Source organism: Lissotriton helveticus, chromosome 6, assembly GCF_964261635.1.
Source record: "Lissotriton helveticus chromosome 6, aLisHel1.1, whole genome shotgun sequence".
Classification (NCBI taxonomy): domain Eukaryota; kingdom Metazoa; phylum Chordata; class Amphibia; order Caudata; family Salamandridae; genus Lissotriton; species Lissotriton helveticus.
The window spans coordinates 819,861,757-819,881,803 of record NC_136067.1 but is presented as its reverse complement, the minus strand read 5'-3'; the positions used below and the strand labels follow the sequence as shown (position 1 = coordinate 819,881,803).

General features: G+C 44.6%; 1 protein-coding gene across 1 annotated transcript in view; it reads left to right on the top strand.

The window, feature by feature from the left end:
- Positions 1–1,071: 1,071 nt before the first annotated feature.
- Positions 1,072–20,047, top strand: part of LOC144762519 (putative uncharacterized protein C6orf183) — a 171,955-nt gene continuing 152,979 nt past the window's right edge. Inside the window, exons 1-2 of the mRNA XM_078647743.1 lie at positions 1,072–1,446; positions 11,389–11,548. Of these exons, the coding sequence (XP_078503869.1) occupies positions 11,403–11,548 (146 nt within the window). The 5' untranslated portion in view covers positions 1,072–1,446; positions 11,389–11,402. The remainder of the gene's footprint in view (positions 1,447–11,388; positions 11,549–20,047) is intronic.

Genomic DNA, 20,047 nt, shown 5'->3' with positions numbered 1-20,047 from the left:
GCGGTGACAGTCCCCACAGGAGGAATCCCCGGCCAAGGAACGGCAATCCCGGCTGCCCTGGTGAGCACTTGCATTTTATTTTCAATACAAATTAAGTTGTGCTCCTGTGCAGCACTACTTTGCCTTGTCGGTAGATTTGCACTATAGAAAAATAGCCTATGTACATATCTATCAGTTTGATGTGCGTTGAGGCTTCTGGCGTCAGTGCCCTAGTCATTACTAAAGGAAGCTCTCAAACCAATACTTACTCAAGGCGCCTACTCCCTTCATTGTGTGACCAGAGGCGGCTGGCCAAACGGCAAGACTGGAGGCCACGGTATCTGAAAGGCCTGTAGAACTGGGGTCGAGTCAGTGGTATGTGAGGCACCCTGGAAAGCTGGGTTATGGAGTTGCTTATTTATCTTATGCAAATAATAACCATTGACAAAGCCGATAGCCTGGCTTGTAGGTGTAATGGTAGTTGTTGCATTGTACATATGGATGCAATAACCAAGCATCAAAATACCAGTCGGGCGGCGCACTATGCTGAGCACAGATTTTAGTGTAACTGTTTAAAGCCACGTCCTTAATTGCATCGGCCGCACCCCTCTGAGAGACCACCTTCCCCATGTTTTTCATCTTGCCTTGGGCATTATTAGTTATTCTGCAAACTACCACCACCCCCACCCCCGCATATTGGGGTTTTGCGAGAGAGAGAGACGAAGGACTGGGTGATATCGAGCACGAGTTTACTAGCGGGACCGTGATGTGGCTTTCGCTAGAACGAGTGAAAGAGGGAATTAGGGCGAAATAGAGAAAAAAAAGTGACAGATGCACGAGAAGAGAGAAGTTGCGCGTATGAGAGGGACACCGAGAAAGTTCTTACCCAGTGGAAATGTCTTCATGACGTCAAATTGGTTATGTTCCTTAATGTTAGTGGCATGAAATATAGTCACGTGTAATACTCGTAACAAATAACCAATTTGACGTCATGAAGACATTTCCACAAGAGCATGCCACTTCGAAGGTTGCCCATTGTCACGTCAGCAGCGGAGCTCTCGCTTCGTAGTTACAGCCGGAACATTCTTATCTAGTGGTCAAGCAGGCCATAAACAAGCAGTAGAAACATTCCCAACATCCCCGTAAGAGGAAAGTCGGGAAAAGAGGTCACAGCGTGCCTCTCCCCGGTCGCACACCGGTGCCCGCGAGGTGCTGCGTGTCACGGCTGCTGCACGCAGCGCGGCCGGTTTCCGTGTACGCAGAGGTTGCTCTGGGTTACAGCCAGGCGTTTCCACGCTCTGCTGCAGCCGAGGGGCCCCGGCGGAGGAGGTGGTGGCAAGCACTGCCCGGTACCGCTGGATTCAAACACACAACCCGAGGAGCTCAGCAGCACTGGCGTGGAACCCACCCGCCCCGGACAGCAGGGAGAGCAAAGCGGCAGCGGAGACTGGACTGTCAGCGCAGCAGGTACGTGCGTCCTACTGTACAGACCACCTCGGGACCGTCAGTGTGACCAGCAGAGGCCGCGAGAGCAGCTTCCACAACCAAACCAGCGCAGCTCTGATGGTCCCAGCTGTGTGAGTCCGTTAAATGGGAACATATAAGCACAGGTGCTCGCTGTCTCCCAGTACATCCATTCTTTTATTCCTGTGAAGTGTCGGTATTCTCCCATTAAAGCACAGCGCCTCGCTGAGGACTGAAGGCACTATACCGTTCAAACCAAACTAAAGCACAACAAAGCCAATAGCCCTGACAATCTGGTATAACGATTCATTTTTATGACAGTGTTTTAATTGCAAGCGCCGTCCATTCGAATAATGAGGAAACAAAACTGCCACCTCAATGTGACGGCCGTGCACTTGCGATAAACATGTTTTTTGTACAAAATATAGGGACATATTATCAAGACAGGTGATACAATTATTGCCGCTTTAGCGGCAGGAAACTGCTGCTAAAAGGGTGATAATGGGCTTGATAATATGCTCTATGGAATTCCAATTGAAGCCCATGTTGGATGTGAAGGACATCTAACCTGAGCTTCAATTGGAATACCATAGAGCATATTATCAAGCCCATTATCACCCTTTTAGCTGCAGTTTTCTGCCGCTAAAGCGGCGATAATGTTATCGCCTGTCTTGATAATATGCCCTCTATACTCTTAAAAGGGACGTACAGATACTTCCTAACATTACAGGGATAGAAATAATTTTTAGCTTTAATACATACATAGCACAGTAGAATATATATTTTGGCATAAAGAAAAGGTCATATTGGTTTGAGTTGCTGTATCCTGAAGACATAGTTTAACCACATAAGGATGACTTGATAAAAAAACAAAAGAATTAAAGGAATAAAACATTGGCACAGTAAAACATCAGCCCACTCACCTTGGCACTGAAATGAGTTTCTTTTTAGGCAGATGTGTGCATGTGATCAGGAAAAACGCCCTCACTCAGAGTACTCAGAGGCAAAAGCTGAAGTAGTCTGACCCATTACACCATTCTCTTGGGCATGGCTTAGTGAGATCCAGAGATGTGAATCTCAAATTTCCCATCTTAAAAAGTAGTGGGCAGCAGGCTGAAAGGGTGAGATGACCGAGGTTCGGGATGTACTATTTCCACGAGGAATAGGATCAGTGCTGATTTGCATTAGGCAGGCCTCTGTCTAGAGAGGCACAGTGGGTGAAAAACAGTGGGTTGGAATGCTATCCCAAGCGATTGGCGCTGGTTAGACTATTTGCAAGTATTCGTTCACCTTTTTGAGTGTTTCATTGCTAGTGTATGCCGAAAACGTGACATTGGTTCACTTTATCAAGCCAACTACTTCAAATGTTTGTGAATTCCAAAAAGAACATTTGAACCTGTTCAAGGGGTGCGGGAGCAGATTTACTACTTTTTTTAAACCGGTCTATACATATATATATATATATATATATAACATCAAAAGGTGCCTGTTTGTGGGCCCCTCCTTTCGCAGGCACCTTTTGATGTTGTGTTTAGCGGCTTGCCTGAGCCGCGGAGAGGCCCTGCTGTGTGAGCAGACCAGCGGTACCGCTAAACAGCGTACGGCGAAGGGAACAGGAGTCAGAATTGAAGGTGTGGAGATGCCGGTGTTTGAATCCAAGCCGATCTGCCACAATCCACTTGGAAAATACTAAATTAATGACTGCAGTTGGCATGCGACCCACTGGGGTAAGATACAAAAGCACTACAAGTACCGAGAGGCCACGGGAGTGGCCACGCCCACTGAGGCGGGGACTGTTATATCTTTCAGGTGCTTTTAAAAACTGTTGTGCCAGCATGGAGTTTGGAGCCCTGCCCCTGAGGAAATGCAGAGGTGCATGAAACGCGTCGGGCTGCAAGGGTGATTCGAGTGTCAGCAGCCTGGTCCTACATACGGCAACCTTCAATAAATTATGAAAATACACCTACCTGTTTGTAGGCCCCTCCTTTCGCAGGCACCTTTTGATGTTATATATATATATATATATATATATATATATATATATATATATATATATATATATATGTATATATATATATATATCTCCCTATCCAAAAAAACAAACAAGTTAAAACCTCTTATTGAAGTAAGAAATACCAACAGACAATACAATATAAGCAGACCCCAGTCAGGGCCCCCAGACGCAACTAAAAGCAAAGAATGCATTTGACGGGTGTCCCACTACAAACACCTGCTGCAGCTATACTGTATTTTGAATGTCACATATGTTTGGTTTTTAAACTGTGATTTAATGCATTGTGGATTTACTATAACCAAAAAGAAAACGACTTTTAATAAAAGCAAATAAGAATATATAAGTTCTGTGGTTTATTATATATACAGAAGGACTTTGAACATAACTGCTGCTTGTAGAATATATATGGGTTATTACTATTATTTTTTTTTGGTCCTCATCCTGTCAATTAACTTGTAGCAATACTCCATTTCCCAATCTTTGGGCCGGATGAAGATAGAGTCTTTCTGCACAAGAAATAGCTGCTTCCACTCCCACCCCTCACACACACCGCATGAGGGGGATCGGAACCGACAACTATTATTGACTTAATCATTGGACCCCATTCCTCTGACACCAGTCAACCAACAAAACTCAAACCTTTTCCTGACTTCTAGAGTCACATGCTATATCTGATTGACTAGTTCGTATGATATTGTTTTTACACTCAGAGAAAAGGGGTGGGGCAGCCAATTTCCAAGCTTTGCATATTTCTCGCCTACCCAATAAAATAACATAGAAAATTAATCTAGCGGCCCTTTTGTTTGAAGCCAATATATTATCTTGGCATAAACCAAAGAAAATAAGTAATGGTGTGATTTCTAGCTGAATCCTGTAACATCTTTCTAAAATTCAACAATGTCAATTCAAAATTTAGCGATCACAGGTCAAGTTAAAAACATATGGCAGTCATTTGCCAGGGGATCTTGGCACCTCGAGCATACATATTGAGTTCCAGAGAATTTTGTCAATTTTGCAGGGGTCCAATAGACACGATAGAGTAAAAAGATGATTACGCTTGAAGTAAGCAGGTTTAACTATCTCACGCAGCAATGAAAAAGTCAGTCAAACCTCACTCAGGTTTATATTTTCTAACACATTTTGCCATATCTTTTGGATATCATCATTTATATTTTCCTCTGCTTCAATTAAAAAACGATACAACAAAGCTACCTCTTTGTTAATTTTTCCCATCTTCATGACCTGAGTTAACTAAGTATCATCCTCATGCTCTACCCACTGCTGTCTGGCCCACCAAGCTGAAAGTTGATAGTACTTAAATCGGGTTAGTTTTCCTTGAGTATATAAAGTCCAAGATTCCCACGTTATCAAATCGACCCCTGATTTTAAATCTCCCCAACAAGAAAAACCTGCTTGCTTCAATGGTAAACTGAGCACATCATCCAAACATTCTGGGGTACCTGGGGAACCCCAAATCGGAGAATAGTCGGAATAATAAGAAAGTCCCATTTTATTTCGTATATATAAACCCAATTTTTCACTCCTTGTAACAAGATCTTAAGTCTAACCTTTTTGAAAAATGTTGGATCCCCAAATTTAAAAAGGAATTGACCCTGCACATCCCCAAGTTCACTCAACATTGCTCCATAGATACGGCCGAAAGCAAAATCATCTGGCTTATTTAATAGCATCCTGAAATGTTTAAAATGAAAAACATGTGCATAAACCCACAAATCATTTTAATCAAATTGACCCTACCACATTAATTGAGAGGGAGAGTTGCCCATCCATTCAATAATTTCCCGACCTCATGGCTGATCTTTCTCCAATTAACAATAGGAACGTCTACAAACTTTTGAGTAATTATAATACCCAAATATCGCATCTGGGATTTAACCCGGGGTCTCAGATGTTTGATTCCTCTCCATTACCTCCGTTTCGTCTCCATTCACTCTATATCCAGAGACGTTCCTGAAGGACTCTGCTCTAGCCAACAACTTAGGGATAGAGACTAATAATAATAATAAAACATTTATAAAGCGCCTGGATTCTGCGGGATTCTGTGTATATAAGATTAAATCGTCTGCATATAGTGCTAATTTAGCCTCAAAGTTATTATATCTGAAAGGGGAAATAGTAGAGTCTTGTCTAATCGATGCCGCTAAAGGTTTAATGTAGATATTAAATAACAATGGCGACAACGGACACCCCTACCTTGTGCCTCGCATAATCTTGAACCACTCAGTTAGTTCCCCTTTGACTAACACTCTGGCTCTAGGTACTCTGTAGAGTGCCTGAAGAGCTTTTATTAGATTCTCAGGAAAACTAAAATCTATCTTCCAAAGACTCCCATAAGCATGGCCAGTGGACTTGGTCAAACGCTTTAGCAGCGTCAACTGCCACCATAGTTACTGGGTAATTATAGCATTCTTCCAAATCCACTATCCCCAACATTGTGCCAGTAAGCTCATTGACCTGCCGTCCTTCAAAAGGGATATAGGCCTATAAGATTCAGCAGCACACGGATCCTTATTTGATTTTAAAATTAAAACTATTGTAGCCTCATCCCATGATGCCGGGGGATCATCCCCATCCCTCAATATACTGTCAAAAAGTTCCTTGAACACTGGTATTATGTTATCCTCTAACAATGAATATAACTCTATCGGAAGGCCATCTGGACCCGCCGCTTTTCCTCTTGCCATCCTTCTCAGCTGTACTCAAATTTCTTCCTCGGTTATTCCAGAAGCTAAAAAGAGACTCTGAACATCATTGAGAGATGGGAGCTCCTCACTTTCCAAGAAATCCTTGATTTTTTTCCACCCCAGGCTCAATCTCCTCACTATATAGTTTGGCCATATAGCCCCGTACTTCTGCTTCAATTTCCGCATTGGTGACTAAAATCTGACCAGTGGAACTCTCTCTCAGGCTGTAAATTTGGTTACGGACTCTATCCGTTTTAGCCTTCCAGGCGAGTGCCAGAAGGGTATTAAATGTGGTAGTCTGTTACATTTTCATTGACACGCCAACTCTATGATTAAGGTGCGAGATGCACCGAAACGCGTCAGGGTGAATTACGAACTGGCTCTTGTAACGCTGCATCATGAATAAAAGGTTGTTTCAACTTACCTTTGTGGAGTGCATCTTCGAAAGCTTGGAGCTTTTTGGGGGAATTTAAATGCACGGCGCCTCCGGCCGTGGAAGCGTGCACCGCCATTCAAACCGGACTGAGTCTGCGGGGCTAGAAACTTCTTCGCAGCCCCTGTGCAGCACGAAGGTATCATTTGTTTGGAGACGGGTAACTTGACCTGGGGCCCACCGGAGTGCTGATTTACATTGAACATTGAACAATTGGCAGAAAAATGGTGTTAATGAAAAAACCTCCCCGAGAAGGAAGAATTGGGACTACCTTTCCCGGCATGCCGCTTATTAGAAAGCGAGTGCCAGAAGGGTATTAAATGTGGTAGTCTGTTACATTTTCATTGACACGCCAACCCTATGATTAAGGTGCGAGATGCACTGAAACGCGTCGGGGTGAATTACGAACTGGGTTTTGTAACGCTGCCTCATGAATAAAAGGTTGTTTCAACTTACCTCTGTGGAGTGCATCTTCGAAAGCTTGGAGCTTTTTTTGGGAATATATATATATAATCCCTATCCAAAACAAGCATTGAAAATGCAATAGGTCTCGCAATAGAAGAGTTTGACATTTTTCGTTTTGCAAATGGATGAGTGGCGTTGCGTGGCTGAGTGGCGTTGCGTGGCTGAGTGGCGTTGCGTGGCTGAGTGGCGTTGCGTGGCTGAGTGGCGTTGCGTGGCTGAGTGGCGTTGCGTGGCTGAGTGGCGTTGCGTGGCTGAGTGGCGTTGCGTGGCTGAGTGGCGTTGCGTGGCTGAGTGGCGTTGCGTGGCTGAGTGGCGTTGCGTGGGTGAGTGGCGTTGCGTGGGTGAGTGGCGTTGCGTGGGTGAGTGGCGTTGCGTGGGTGAGTGGCGTTGCGTGGGTGAGTGGCGTTGCCTGGGTGAGTGGCGTTGCGTGGGTGAGTGGCGTTGCGTGAGTGAGTGGCGTTGCGTGAGTGAGTGGCGTTGCGTGGGTGAGTGGCGTTGCGTGGGTGAGTGGCGTTGCGTGGGTGAGTGGCGTTGCGTGGGTGAGTGGCGTTGCGTGGCAATGTTTTTAGAGTACAGGGGTTTTCTTGAAGGCTTCATATTTGAAACAATTTCTTTCAATAAATGTCCATCAAAATAAAATTCTAATGCTAAAAAATAAATAACTTTTTTAATTTTGAATGATCTTTCTCGTATGTTTACATGACAAGTGTTCCCCGATTTACGCGCAACATCTTTGTATGGCTCAGCTCTTGTTATGGTTCTTTTAACAAGCCAGACCCCATGCTGATACAATAAAAGCGGAAGATATATAAAACAAAGGTCCTTTGCCACAGAGTACCCTATTTAACCGCCTCAGCAAAAATTAGACCAAGGAAGATCGCATTAATATGGTCCGCTACTGTAACACTGAGCGCATGTGTTTATACACATCAGTTTGTTTTATATTACACATGACGATTCATAGAAAAATATAAAAAATAAATGCCTTATACTATCAATGTTTTTATATATTTTAATGATAAGCTGCTCTAATCGACATTAAGATATAGGTAAACAACATCACTTGTGCTTGCAAAAGCTACATATAATATACAACTGTTTGTAATACACGCCCGATGTGTATACTAGCAAATGAAGGTAACCTAAAATTCAAGTGTGATTTTAATGTAGACAGCAGACTAAACAGAGGCCATACAAAGTGTTTGAAGTACGCACTCGCTTTGCATGTAAGTAGAAGGAGATGGCAGAAAAACAAATAGTGTGAATTGAATGGCGCCAGCAAACTAAAGAGAGACTAGACAGCCTGTTTGTGACGGGCGCTTGCTTCGCATGTAAGTCGAGGGAGATAACAGTGGAAGGAAAGATATAATGTAACAGAACACACAAAAGAGAGGACAAATAAAAAGTGTTTATAATGCGCACGCGGTTTGCACCTAAGAAAACGAAGATATCAGCAAAATAAATAGTGTGAACTGAATATTTCACCCCCGTGATCGATGTGCTAGCGGGGGCTTGTGGTGGAGAGTGGGGAGAGAAGCTGAAGTTTCAGTAAGCGGGGTTGGGTTCAAATTTGGATGAGTGAGGGACGTGGGGAGGATCGCATGGCTCGGGAGGAGGCTAAAGGGGGATGGGTGCAGGGGGATTGTGTCCCGGGCTGCGTGGTTCAATGGAAGTGAAAGAATGCGGGGGGGGGGGGGTGGTAATCGGCGGGGCGCAGGAAGAACTGGGGGGGTGCTCGCATGAGTTGGGTAGTCGCATGCAAAAGCCTTTCATCCTTCTGAGTCCGTTTCGGTTGGGGTACAGTTAAAAGAAAAACAAGTCGGATGGGGTGGGGGGTGGGGGAGAAGGAGAGTGAGCAGCTTGAGGCGCTATTGATGAGTTGTAAATGGTGGCGCCGTCGATAAGAAAGACTGTACTCGTGGCTGTGCCAAGTGGGCAAAAACTCATCAGACTGAACCTTCCACTTGTGCGGTACGAACAAAGCAAGAGGCAAACTGTTGGCAGACCGAGGGCCATCGACAAGAAGGTGCATCCCTGCCGTGTAAAGTAGCTGTAAAAAACACGCAGCATATGTCGGCCGGAGCTAAAAAGAAAAGAAAGGTCTAATATTGCAATGCTGGTCAGCGCATTTAGCGTCACGAAGCCTCGAGTAATGTGATAAAACTTATGTTGCACATAAATCAACATGATGTAAATACAAACAAGTGAAAGCGGGATGTAATTAGGGGGGAGGAGAAGTCTGGGCAGGCAGGATGACTCAGGGGAGGGGGCTGAGCGGGGCAGAGCGGCATGTGGGTGTGAAGAAGCCGGGCCTTTGAAGTGAAGCTAAGCTTCACTTCAAAGGTGTCGGAGGAATGCGGGCGGCTGTGCACGCGCTTTTAAGCTCAATGCACATGCGCATTGAGCTTAAAAGTCACGGGCACTGCAAGGAATCGCCACGATTCCTTGCTTCTTAGTTAAAGCTTGTATAAGCCGCAATAGGCTCGCAAGCTCGATGCGCATGCGCATCGACAGGCGAGACCTAAAAACGAACAAGTTAAAACCTATTGAAGTGAAAAATACCAACAGAGACGAGCAAACCCCAGTCAGGACCCCAGACCCAACTAAAAGCAAAGCATGCATTTGAGGGGCGTCGTACTACAAACAACTGCTGAAGCTATACCCCTCCTCGCCCATCTGGGCCTGATAGTTCTCCCTGGAAACTCATGGCTGCAGTCACATTCAACTCAATAGCATGGAGTCCCTGCTCTGAGAACACTTATTTTAAATGTATTTTCGCTGTGCGCACTCCTCTTCATCTTTGCAACAAGAATCATTAATAGTAGAGTTATTAAATCGTGGTGGCAGGGCTCCATGTTTCTAGTACTCTCCTTTTACAAATCATTTTATCAAGTGACTGATGGCCCTATGTACTAAGCCCGAGTCGCAAATAGAGGAGGGCTTGCTGAAAAATGAATAGGGTGAGTCAAGCCTCAAGTCTGGCTTAGCTCTAAGAGTTTGTGCATTTTCTGAGCCATGAAAACGTTTGTCATGTATGTTGTGCAACAAACATAATGTTGATACACTTTTTGGAATTTTGAAGTGATTGTATTTCTTTAATTTGTGGAAGCGTTTCACCTTAGTAAGTCTGATTATATCACTGCAAAGAAAGAGATTGTCAGTAATCATGTAAATCCTAAACCTGGCCTAGATTCTTATCATGGATCGAGCAACATTTCAGTTTATTAAAACAAATGTAAGAGAAGCTTGTTCAGCACACATTCTGAACACGAGTATTTAAGAGTATGCTCATATGCAATGATGAGGGAAAAGGAGGGTCTGTGAAATCAAATATGTACCTAGGATCACACAATTTGGACAAGCAGGGAAGTCTGTATTGATTCCAGGTTATCTGGTTTTACATTTTGAAACTATGCCACCAGATGTGTATCTTGGCCTCTTTGTCTTTCCCATTCACACCAAAGGTCTCGTTTTGTCTTCCAGTCTTGTCTCACAACCAGAAAAAATGACAGAGATAACAGGCCTGACTCAGAGTCCCCAGACCCAACTGCAAAGCCAAGAATGCATTTATTTGGAGTTTATCACACCACCCTTAGCTAAGCTCCTGCGCATTCTGTGTGCTGTTGTGGGCAAAGGCAAAAAATGAATAACAGTTGACTAGAACTGCCGGGCCAGATCCTCCCTGAGCCAGAACACAAGCAACCCAGGGCAAGGTTGGCTCTAGTTTGGGCTCATCAGCTAGGTATATCAGTTCAAGTGACAGTGTGCATATGACCAACTTCTGGGCACATCCACCCGACTTAGATCGGCACACATATTTATTCAATGGCTCATGGCTCAGGAGGGACATAGACCATGGCCAGGAAATTAATAATGGCCTATTCACTGGCAACGACCATGATGGGCACTTTCACTGCCAGTGAGAGCCTAACGTTTATATTCTCTGCTTTGAGCAATCTTATGGGTATACTCACCGGTACTGGAATTTCGGTGGATGTATTGACTACTACTGAAATTTTGGTAAATTAGGTAGGAATTTTGTGAACATTCTTATATGGAGTGTACATGGATGCTAACACGATTTTTACTAACTAATATTCACTATTGTATAGGATGAAATAGGCAAATAAAAGACATGCACATGGAATTGCCAGTTAGTTGGATATTAATCATATTTCACTTGTTGATATCGGTGTACCTTACATACTGCATAAGTTCTGACTTTTACCGGGATCCCTTTCAATTGGGAACCCAACTTTTCTTTGACTTGTTCAACCGTCTAAAATTTTTACTTTTTGATACCTATTTTGTGTTTTCTTTGTGGACAGTGCAAAATTCCAGGATGCAGGATATGAGTGATGTGTACAAGGCCTCCTCTGTGGAGCGAATCCAGCAGCTGGAGGAGGAGCTGGCTGTACAACTGGCCGAGCTCAAAACTGAGATCGAGAACAATGGGATTCTTCAGGGAACACCCAATCGAGGTTACAGGTAAGGTGTATTGCAGGTGATGACCAACACTCTGGTTTATGGCCTGTTGACCATAGTATTCAAGTTCATTCATCGCTTGTGTGTTATCACCTCACTGGGAAATGACTGGTTCATTATCATCGCTCTGAGGACAAAAGTTCCCCTTTATTTCCCTGGACTCTGGGATTCAGATTCTCTCATGTCGTCTGTGTAGCAGTATTTAGTAGGGCCATGAAATTAAAGAGCAGAATAGAGTCTAGAGAGTGTAACATTTTAGCAAGGAAACCATGTTACCATTTTGGAGATTTTTCCTTTTTGTTTTGAGGAGATCCTCAAAGTTTCAGCTTTCTGAGTGATCCAACCAAAGGTTCATGGATCTCAAATTCACACTGCTTTTGTGGCCATTTTTTATTGTTTTTGTCTTGCCTTTATTCTCAAACAGCACTCTGAATTTCAGTAGATATATTCCACCTCTCCCTTCTTCAGTTATCATTTAATCTACCTTGATTTGCCCCTCGCACACTCTGAATTGGCTTCTGAATGCACAAAGTTTTTACCTTTTTGAGCAATGGTGGAGGACTTTAAAATAAGTGTATACCTATGAACCGGTTCTGCATTTGAGGATAATTTGTGATTTTTCTGACTTTCCCCTTCCGTATTCCACAACAAAAAAGCACATCACTTTCAGTATGTGCTCCATCTCCAACTTTCTATCGAAAGTAAAATAATGACCCTACTCCTCACACCAATTGTTTCAACAACTATAAACTGTGTATCGTAATCATAAAAACTCTCTTTATAACATTGAAAGGGAAAGGCTAGTATCTAAACACCCATCTGTCCTCCAACTGAATAATAGCAGGCTCTTAATCTATTATCTGATCATGAAAAGAGGATTGTCTTGCTATGAACCTCAAGCAGACTCCTTCCTGGCCATTCTTAATGTAAACAAAAGTGCACACATGTTCACACACTGATGGTGTTACAGATATCTTGGAATCTATGGATAAGAAGTTGAGATGATAGCAATGTGACGAGTTAAAGCTGATTGCAACATATATTTTAGCTATCGTTCTAATATTAAGTATGGGCGACATACTATTCAAATGTTGAAAAGGGCTTATAATGCCAAGGTGCTTTTCATGGTCTTATAAGGCACTCAAGTGTGGTTCCAGTATCTATGTACAGCCATTTGTGCTGTTCAGGCCCCACCAGTAAGAAAACTCTTAGAATTGTGCCGGTCTACTCCTCTTGAATTGATCCACGTGGAATCAGGGAATAATTTTGAATAGCGCGTAGCTCTGAAAATTGTTCTACTCTGGTTCCATTTTTGCATTGGCGGTGATTGGTACATTATCTGCAATTTGTCAGAAGTAGGTCAGCCATCCGAAATTAGACAAACTGAAGTAATTTTCATTTTTCTCGAATATCCAAGTTTTAGTGGTTCCAAAAGTTTTCATGAAAATACTTTGGATGTACATGAAAGTACAATATTACTTGTGCTTGGTGTAAGATAACGAAGGAATGGAGAAAATTCAGCTTTGTAATTTGAGTGAGATTGAATCACTTATTAACGTATGGCTTCTCTGCTTCAAACTGAAGGACATATGTGTCAATACATAGTCTTGTTTGATTATGTATAGATTTGAAATGAATTCACGTAATGTATATGATGATTTGTGTTTCAACGGGCATACATCATTTCAAGGTTGAAAGTTGTGTGAAAGCATGTTTGTAACATATTTATTAAATGTCAAAATGAAATTATGATATCAAACATTTTCCGTGTTTATTTGGATTTAGTAAACTGACTCAATCGAAACTATTCATCTAAATACGCCCACTTCAGCAGTCTTTCCCTTGAGTTCCTATCCATGAGCCTTATGTCAGCGGTACATTTTGCCACATCCTTTCCTCTAGAGGTATGTTCAATGTTTCTGTTGGAGGCCAGTTTGACTCTTGTCAGTGAGTACCATAGAACTCTAAAAACCTCACAGATCCTGAAAGTGTTCTCTGGCTTTACAAATGGGAGTAGGTGGTAGGCATACACCGTAATATAACTATCCCACCCCATAGTTCATCACTTCTTTAGCTTGACTGAATGAATGCTCATTACTTCGTTCACTCATGACAAACTGCTTGTACATATAAGAATAAGGATGTAGGGTGTGTTATGTGTAGGGCTCCCGGTTTTATGGTATTTACTTTTTGAACAATTCCGTCTGTATTTACTAATATTTATTTTGCGTTTTGTGAACAGAAAAGGTGATAACTCATATTTATGCATTTATTTAACAGATAAACGTGCACTCATACTATGATGCCTGAAATCTGCATGAAAAAATATAGCATCATAGCAAAATGCATGTTGAGATATGCAGTAATTGAAGCAAATCTCATTCAACTTTGTAACTCCCCATGCTGCTAATATGTACAGCTACTGGCCTGAAATTCATTAATCTCAGCATGGAGAGTCACTCAAAAGAAGCTGAACTGTCTGTATTTTTTCATTTTTAAAAATAAATTCAGACCGGAAACTCATTGTTTTCTATGTGTATCTGTAAAAACGAGTGAAAACGAAAACCAGGGACCCCGTGCAATGGAAGGCTTTTTCATTGGTACCACTGTTGAAAAGAACTCCTGTCTTCATAGGAGGAATTTTCGAGCAGTCATTTGCTGTATGAGCCTCTGTGTGTAAAGTAATAGTGCACTGTCTGAATGTAAAGCAATATAAATGTCAGGGATGTTCAGTAAGACCTTCTAATCTTCATGAATCTCCCACTAACTTGATTTATTTTATAGTCTCTTCATATCTTGCCTCAAATGTAAGCACAAGTTAATAAGCAATTTTGAGAATGTAGGAGAGAAAATCTAATGTAATAAATTAGCTTTTCTGCGTGTAGCAAAATTCCAATTGGAAGCCTGTAATCCCTTTGAAAGAAGGAAACTGAAAATAAGTGCTGTCCTCAACACCTCATTGAACAGATTCTCGTACTCTACAGCGCCCAGTTCCATTGAACTACACTTCAGCCTGTGCTTTTTTGTGCATAGTCAGTTGCCTTTTTGTCACCTCCTTCTATGCTTTTCAGGTGCTTAGTACACTTTTATTCTCCGAGTACGCAGCACTGGGTGCTTTCTTGCTACTTTTCACCCGGTGCTTCACTGGTGCACTTCGCTGTTATCCTCTGTTGCCCCTCACCCCCATTACACAGCACCCGGTGGTCCCCCTGATGCCCATCATCCTGTGGATTGAGCTGCAGTCAGATGCTTCAGCTGTGCAGCAGGGGGCAGCGAGAACCGGGACCACACGCCCCTGGAACCAGTGGGGCTCAGTGCTCTGCGGCAGTCCCTCCCTCCACCTCTAGGCGCCTTGTAAACTGTTTGCGCCTCCCGCTTCGCGCGAGACGCTACACCTGTGCAGCAGGGGGCCGCGAGAACCGGGACCACATGCCCCAGGAACCAGCGCGGCTCAGCGCTCTGCGGCAGTCTCTCCCTCCACCTCCTGACGCCTTGTAAACTGTTCTCGCCTCCCGCTTCGCGGGAGACGCTTCACCTGTGCAGCAGTGGGCCGCGAGAACAGGGACCACACGCCCCAGGAACCAGCGGGGCTCAGCGCTCTGGGGCAGTCCCTCCTTCTACCTCCAGGCACCTTATAAACTGATCGCGCCTCCCGCTTCGTGGGAGTTGCTTCACCTGTGCAGCAGGGGGCTGCGAGAACCGGGACCACACGCTCCAGGAACCAGCGGGGCTCAGCGCTCTGCGGCAGTCCCTCCTTCCACCTCCAAATGCCTTGTAAACTGTTTGCGGCTCCCGCTTCGCGGGAGACGCTTCACCTATGCAGCAGTGGGCCGCGAGAACCGGGACCACACGCCCCAGGAACCAGCGGGGCTCAGCGCTCTGTGGCAGTTTCTCCCTCCACCTCCAGGTGCCTTGTAAACTGTTCGCGCCTCCAGCTTCGCGGGAGACGCTTCACCTGTGCAGCAGGGGGCCGCGAGAACTGGGACCACACGCACCAGGAACCAGCGGGGCTCAGCGCACTGCGGCAGTCCCTCCTATTACGTCACCAGGAGGATTTCAACAAGCAGCTTCTCCCGCCCGCAGGACGCGCGAAGCCCGGGCCAAGGGCGGGCCCGTCTGTGCCCGTCAGGGCCAGAAAGGGGCAGGGCAGGGCCACCCCCTTTGGCCTCTCTACTTGAGGACTAACCTCTGAGCAGTGGTAAGATCATTGAAGACTCTGACTTTTCTACGTGGTCTGCCTCAGTATGCTCATCAGAGCGATCCCGTTCTTTACTCTTCTTCTAATTAGAAACAGATACTTAGCTTGTCTGGACTCAAGTCTGCCCACTTAGCTCATATTTAACTGTGATCTTTGTCATTGCAAATAAGAACGATGGAAAAACAAAAAAGCACTGTTGGCACCCTAGACGCCTTCCTGGTAAGAGCGGAATCCCTTCTCACTCACAAGATTCAACTAACCGAGCGTAGGCTCTCATTAGATCCCTCACAGTTCCCACTGACCAGAGCGGAAGAATCCACCAGAATATCAACTCCAAAGATCAATACTCTACAAACAAATTCTAATTCCCCCCTGGCCACTCAATCCCAATCTCAGTTGAGACAAGACAGGGAAATTGACAACATTACATCAGTAGGGATAAGGCCCCAAACTCTGAAACAAAATAAATTAAATAAAGGGCACACAACAAGCATGAAACAGAAGGGAGATAAGGGGGATAAGGACGGAAGGAATAAAGACCATCAAGGGTCTAGTTCATTAGGAACTGTTTCAGTAGAAACCCAAACAGAGGTAACTCCCAACCACCCTGAACCACAGTTAGAAGTACCCATCTTAAACTCTAAAGAGGTTTTACAAGGCTCTAAGGCTCCTATTAAAGATCGTGTTAGAGGACTCTTAGAAACACACACTAGGGCTATGATGACCCAGATGAGTGCACTCATTGATGAAAGATTTGGCCGCATAGAGAGCAAGATAGAGCAATTGAAAGAGATTGTAGACTCAATCAGTGTCCAACTAGAAAACCCAAAAACTACCCATAGTAGCAAGGAATCTACCATCACACAAAATGACGATTATAGGCAAGCCACTCAAGTGGTTATGTCTGGCTCCTTAAGGGAACCTTAACCAGAAATCGTAATAAGACATGTAGCAGAGAATCCTAAACTAAAGGTGACCGCCAGGGTGGAGCACAAGAGTAGTCAAGGGCAGGATAAAAGGGACAACCTTAGCAATTTTGCTGTCCAACCCAGCATAGATAATTTAGATTTACCACCTGCATCCTGCCCCTATGTACTAATTTTGACGGGGGTTTCAGCATTAAAACAGGCACAGATCGAATCCTGGCCTTCCCTTCGCAACAAAGTGGTGGATTGGTTGACGAAACACAACATTTTAACCCTCAGCACACTAATGACATTTTGATGGCTCGCAGAGTGGGGTGGGTCGGCTCCTCATTAAAGCCCGTTTAGGGAGATTGTATAGTTATACATTTTAGGACGCCCGAATGGTCCGTTTTCTTTTAAACCACAAAGAGGTACCTCCTGCTCTACACACAAGTATCACGGCCCTCCCTTTGGGTTTGTTTTATAAACCCTTTCAAGAGTCTAGAGGAAAAGGAAACGGCTCGGTTGCAACCTCCATCAGGTTTGAGCTGCTATCACTTTTAGAGGAAGTGGATTGACAACCAACTCCTGTATCTGGGACCATTTCCTGCTTAAATCAAAGAAATACAGTGGGTCAGTCAATATTTTCCCCTGATATACCTCCTTTGGTAGCAGTTTGGGCTGAAAATTCTTCGTCGCTTGCCCTCAAATCCACTTTGATTCCTCTGGAACAGGAGCAAGAACCCCCAATAGTTAATTCTTGCAGTGGATCTATCCAACAGAGCAAGCCCTTAACAAATGGTATAGACGTAGGCATGGGTACCATAAATGATAGAACCTGCTCAAAGGAATTAGGTGGCCCGGTAATAGCCCCTTTCCATGATGCAAATTTCAAGAGAGGGGTTCCACATAGTGTCATTTTTTGGAACATCGCCGGCCTCCGCTCTAAGATTGATCAAGGCGAATGGCTCACATTTGTGAGGACTTATGGCCTTCTCTGTTTACAAGAGACGTGGGCTGTTTTACCCATCCACCTAAATGGTTACAAAATATTTTTTTCTCGTGCAACACCATCTCCATCAGGGCGAGCAAAAGGAGGCTTAGTGATCTACATTTCTAACTTAATAAAAGTGAGGGAAATTATCGCCCTAAAAATGGAGGTACACTATCAGATAATTTCAATAGATATTAACAGGATCTTCTAGTGTTAGTTAATTTCTATAATAATCTTCTGCAGTCTCAGTTAATTGCCACCTTGAAGGAAATCTGTTATTTTCTCCTAGACTTTAACAATAAACATCAAGGGAAAAATTCTATTATCATCTGGGGTGGTGATTTTAATATACCCCTATTCGAACTTAATGACAACATTACATGTGGTCTACTAGATGAGCAAGACAACAATATGACTCACTTTATCCATTCTTTGACTGGGGTCTGTTTGAACGAGACGTTTTCAATCCTGCAACTGGCCAGTGCAAATGAATTGATATCGCCCAATGTTCCCCTAACTCCAACATTTAATGGCAGAGGTGCCACTCGCTGTATTGACTTCATTTTCTTGGCAAGTAGGGCTTCAATCTTTTTATCGAACTTTAAAACTCATGACTGCGTATTCAGCGACCACTTCCCTATCTCAATTACCCTTTCTCTTCCGTTGGTACGAGGAAAGGACAATGGGTGAGTGTTTATGGGGATGAATGTTTGGTCATGAACAGAGTAAATGGTTACACACTAAAGTGGCCCCAGGTTGACCCGGAAAAGATTACTGAAAAGCTTGTAAAGAACTCCATTAAGGCAATAAGTGTCTGTTTGGCCGACTCATCGTCCCCGCAGGAGATCCTTGACAACTTTTTGGTAGTAACCAAATCTGTTAAAGAAGCCTTAAGTGTCAAACTCAAAGGGGTAAGAAAAAACAAGTTTGGTTGGTTTAACTCCACTTGTACTAAAGCATATTCAAATCTTAAAAATGCCCTTAATAAAACCCAAAGAGATAGGGAACAGACAATTCAACCTACCATAAGGCCCTAAGACAAAGGAAATCAGAATTGAAAGAGGAACTTTGGGCAGAATTACATAAAAGTTGTGTAACAAATGATAGTGCTGCGTTTTAGGAGGTTATAAATACTCCATTTCTGTCTGGTCCGAGGGCGATAGAGTGAGGGCGATAGAGTGAGGGCGTTAGAGTGAGGGCGTTAGAGTGAGGGCGTTAGAGTGAGGGCGATAGAGTGAGGGCGATAGAGTGAGGGCGATAGAGTGAGGGCGATGGAGTGAGGGCGATGGAGTGAGGGCGATGGAGTGAGGGCGATGGAGTGAGGGCGATGGAGTGAGGGCGATAGAGTGAGGGCGATAGAGTGAGGGCGATAGAGTGAGGGCGATAGAGTGAGGGCGATAGAGTGAGGGCGATAGAGTGAGGGCGATAGAGTGAGGGCGATAGAGTGAGGGCGATAGAGTGAGGGCGATAGAGTGAGGGCGATAGAGTGAGGGCGATAGAGTGAGGGCGATAGAGTGAGGGCGATAGAGTGAGGGCGATAGAGTGAGGGCGATAGAGTGAGGGCGATAGAGTGAGGGCGATAGAGTGAGGGCGATGGAGGGAGGGCGGGCGATGGAGGGAGGGCGGGCGATGGAGGGAGGGCGGGCGATGGAGGGAGGGCGGGCGATGGAGGGAGGGCGTTAGATAGAGGGAGGGCGTTAGATAGAGGGAGGGCGATAGATAGAGGGTGGGCGATAGATAGAGGGTGGGCGATAGATAGAGGGTGGGCGATAGATAGAGGGTGGGCGATAGATAGAGGGTGGGCGATAGATAGAGGGTGGGCGATAGATAGAGGGTGGGCGATAGATAGAGGGTGGGCGATAGATAGAGGGTGGGCGATAGATAGAGGGTGGGCGATAGATAGAGGAAGGGCGATAGATAGAGGGTGGGCGATAGATAGAGGAAGGGCGATAGATAGAGGGTGGGCGATGGATAGAGGAAGGGCGATAGTTAGATAGATAGAGGGAGGGCGATAGATAGAGGGTGGGCGATGGATAGAGGAAGGGCGATAGTTAGATAGATAGAGGGAGGGCGATAGATAGAGGGTGGGCGATAGATAGAGGGTGGGCGATAGATAGAGGGTGGGCGATAGATAGAGGAAGGGCGATAGATAGAGGGTGGGCGATGGATAGAGGAAGGGCGATAGTTAGATAGATAGAGGGAGGGCGATAGATAGAGGGTGGGCGATGGATAGAGGAAGGGCGATAGTTAGATAGATAGAGGGAGGGCGATAGATAGAGGGTGGGCGATAGATAGAGGGTGGGCGATAGATAGAGGGTGGGCGATAGATAGAGGGTGGGCGATAGATAGAGGGTGGGCGATAGATAGAGGAAGGGCGATAGATAGAGGGTGGGCGATGGATAAAG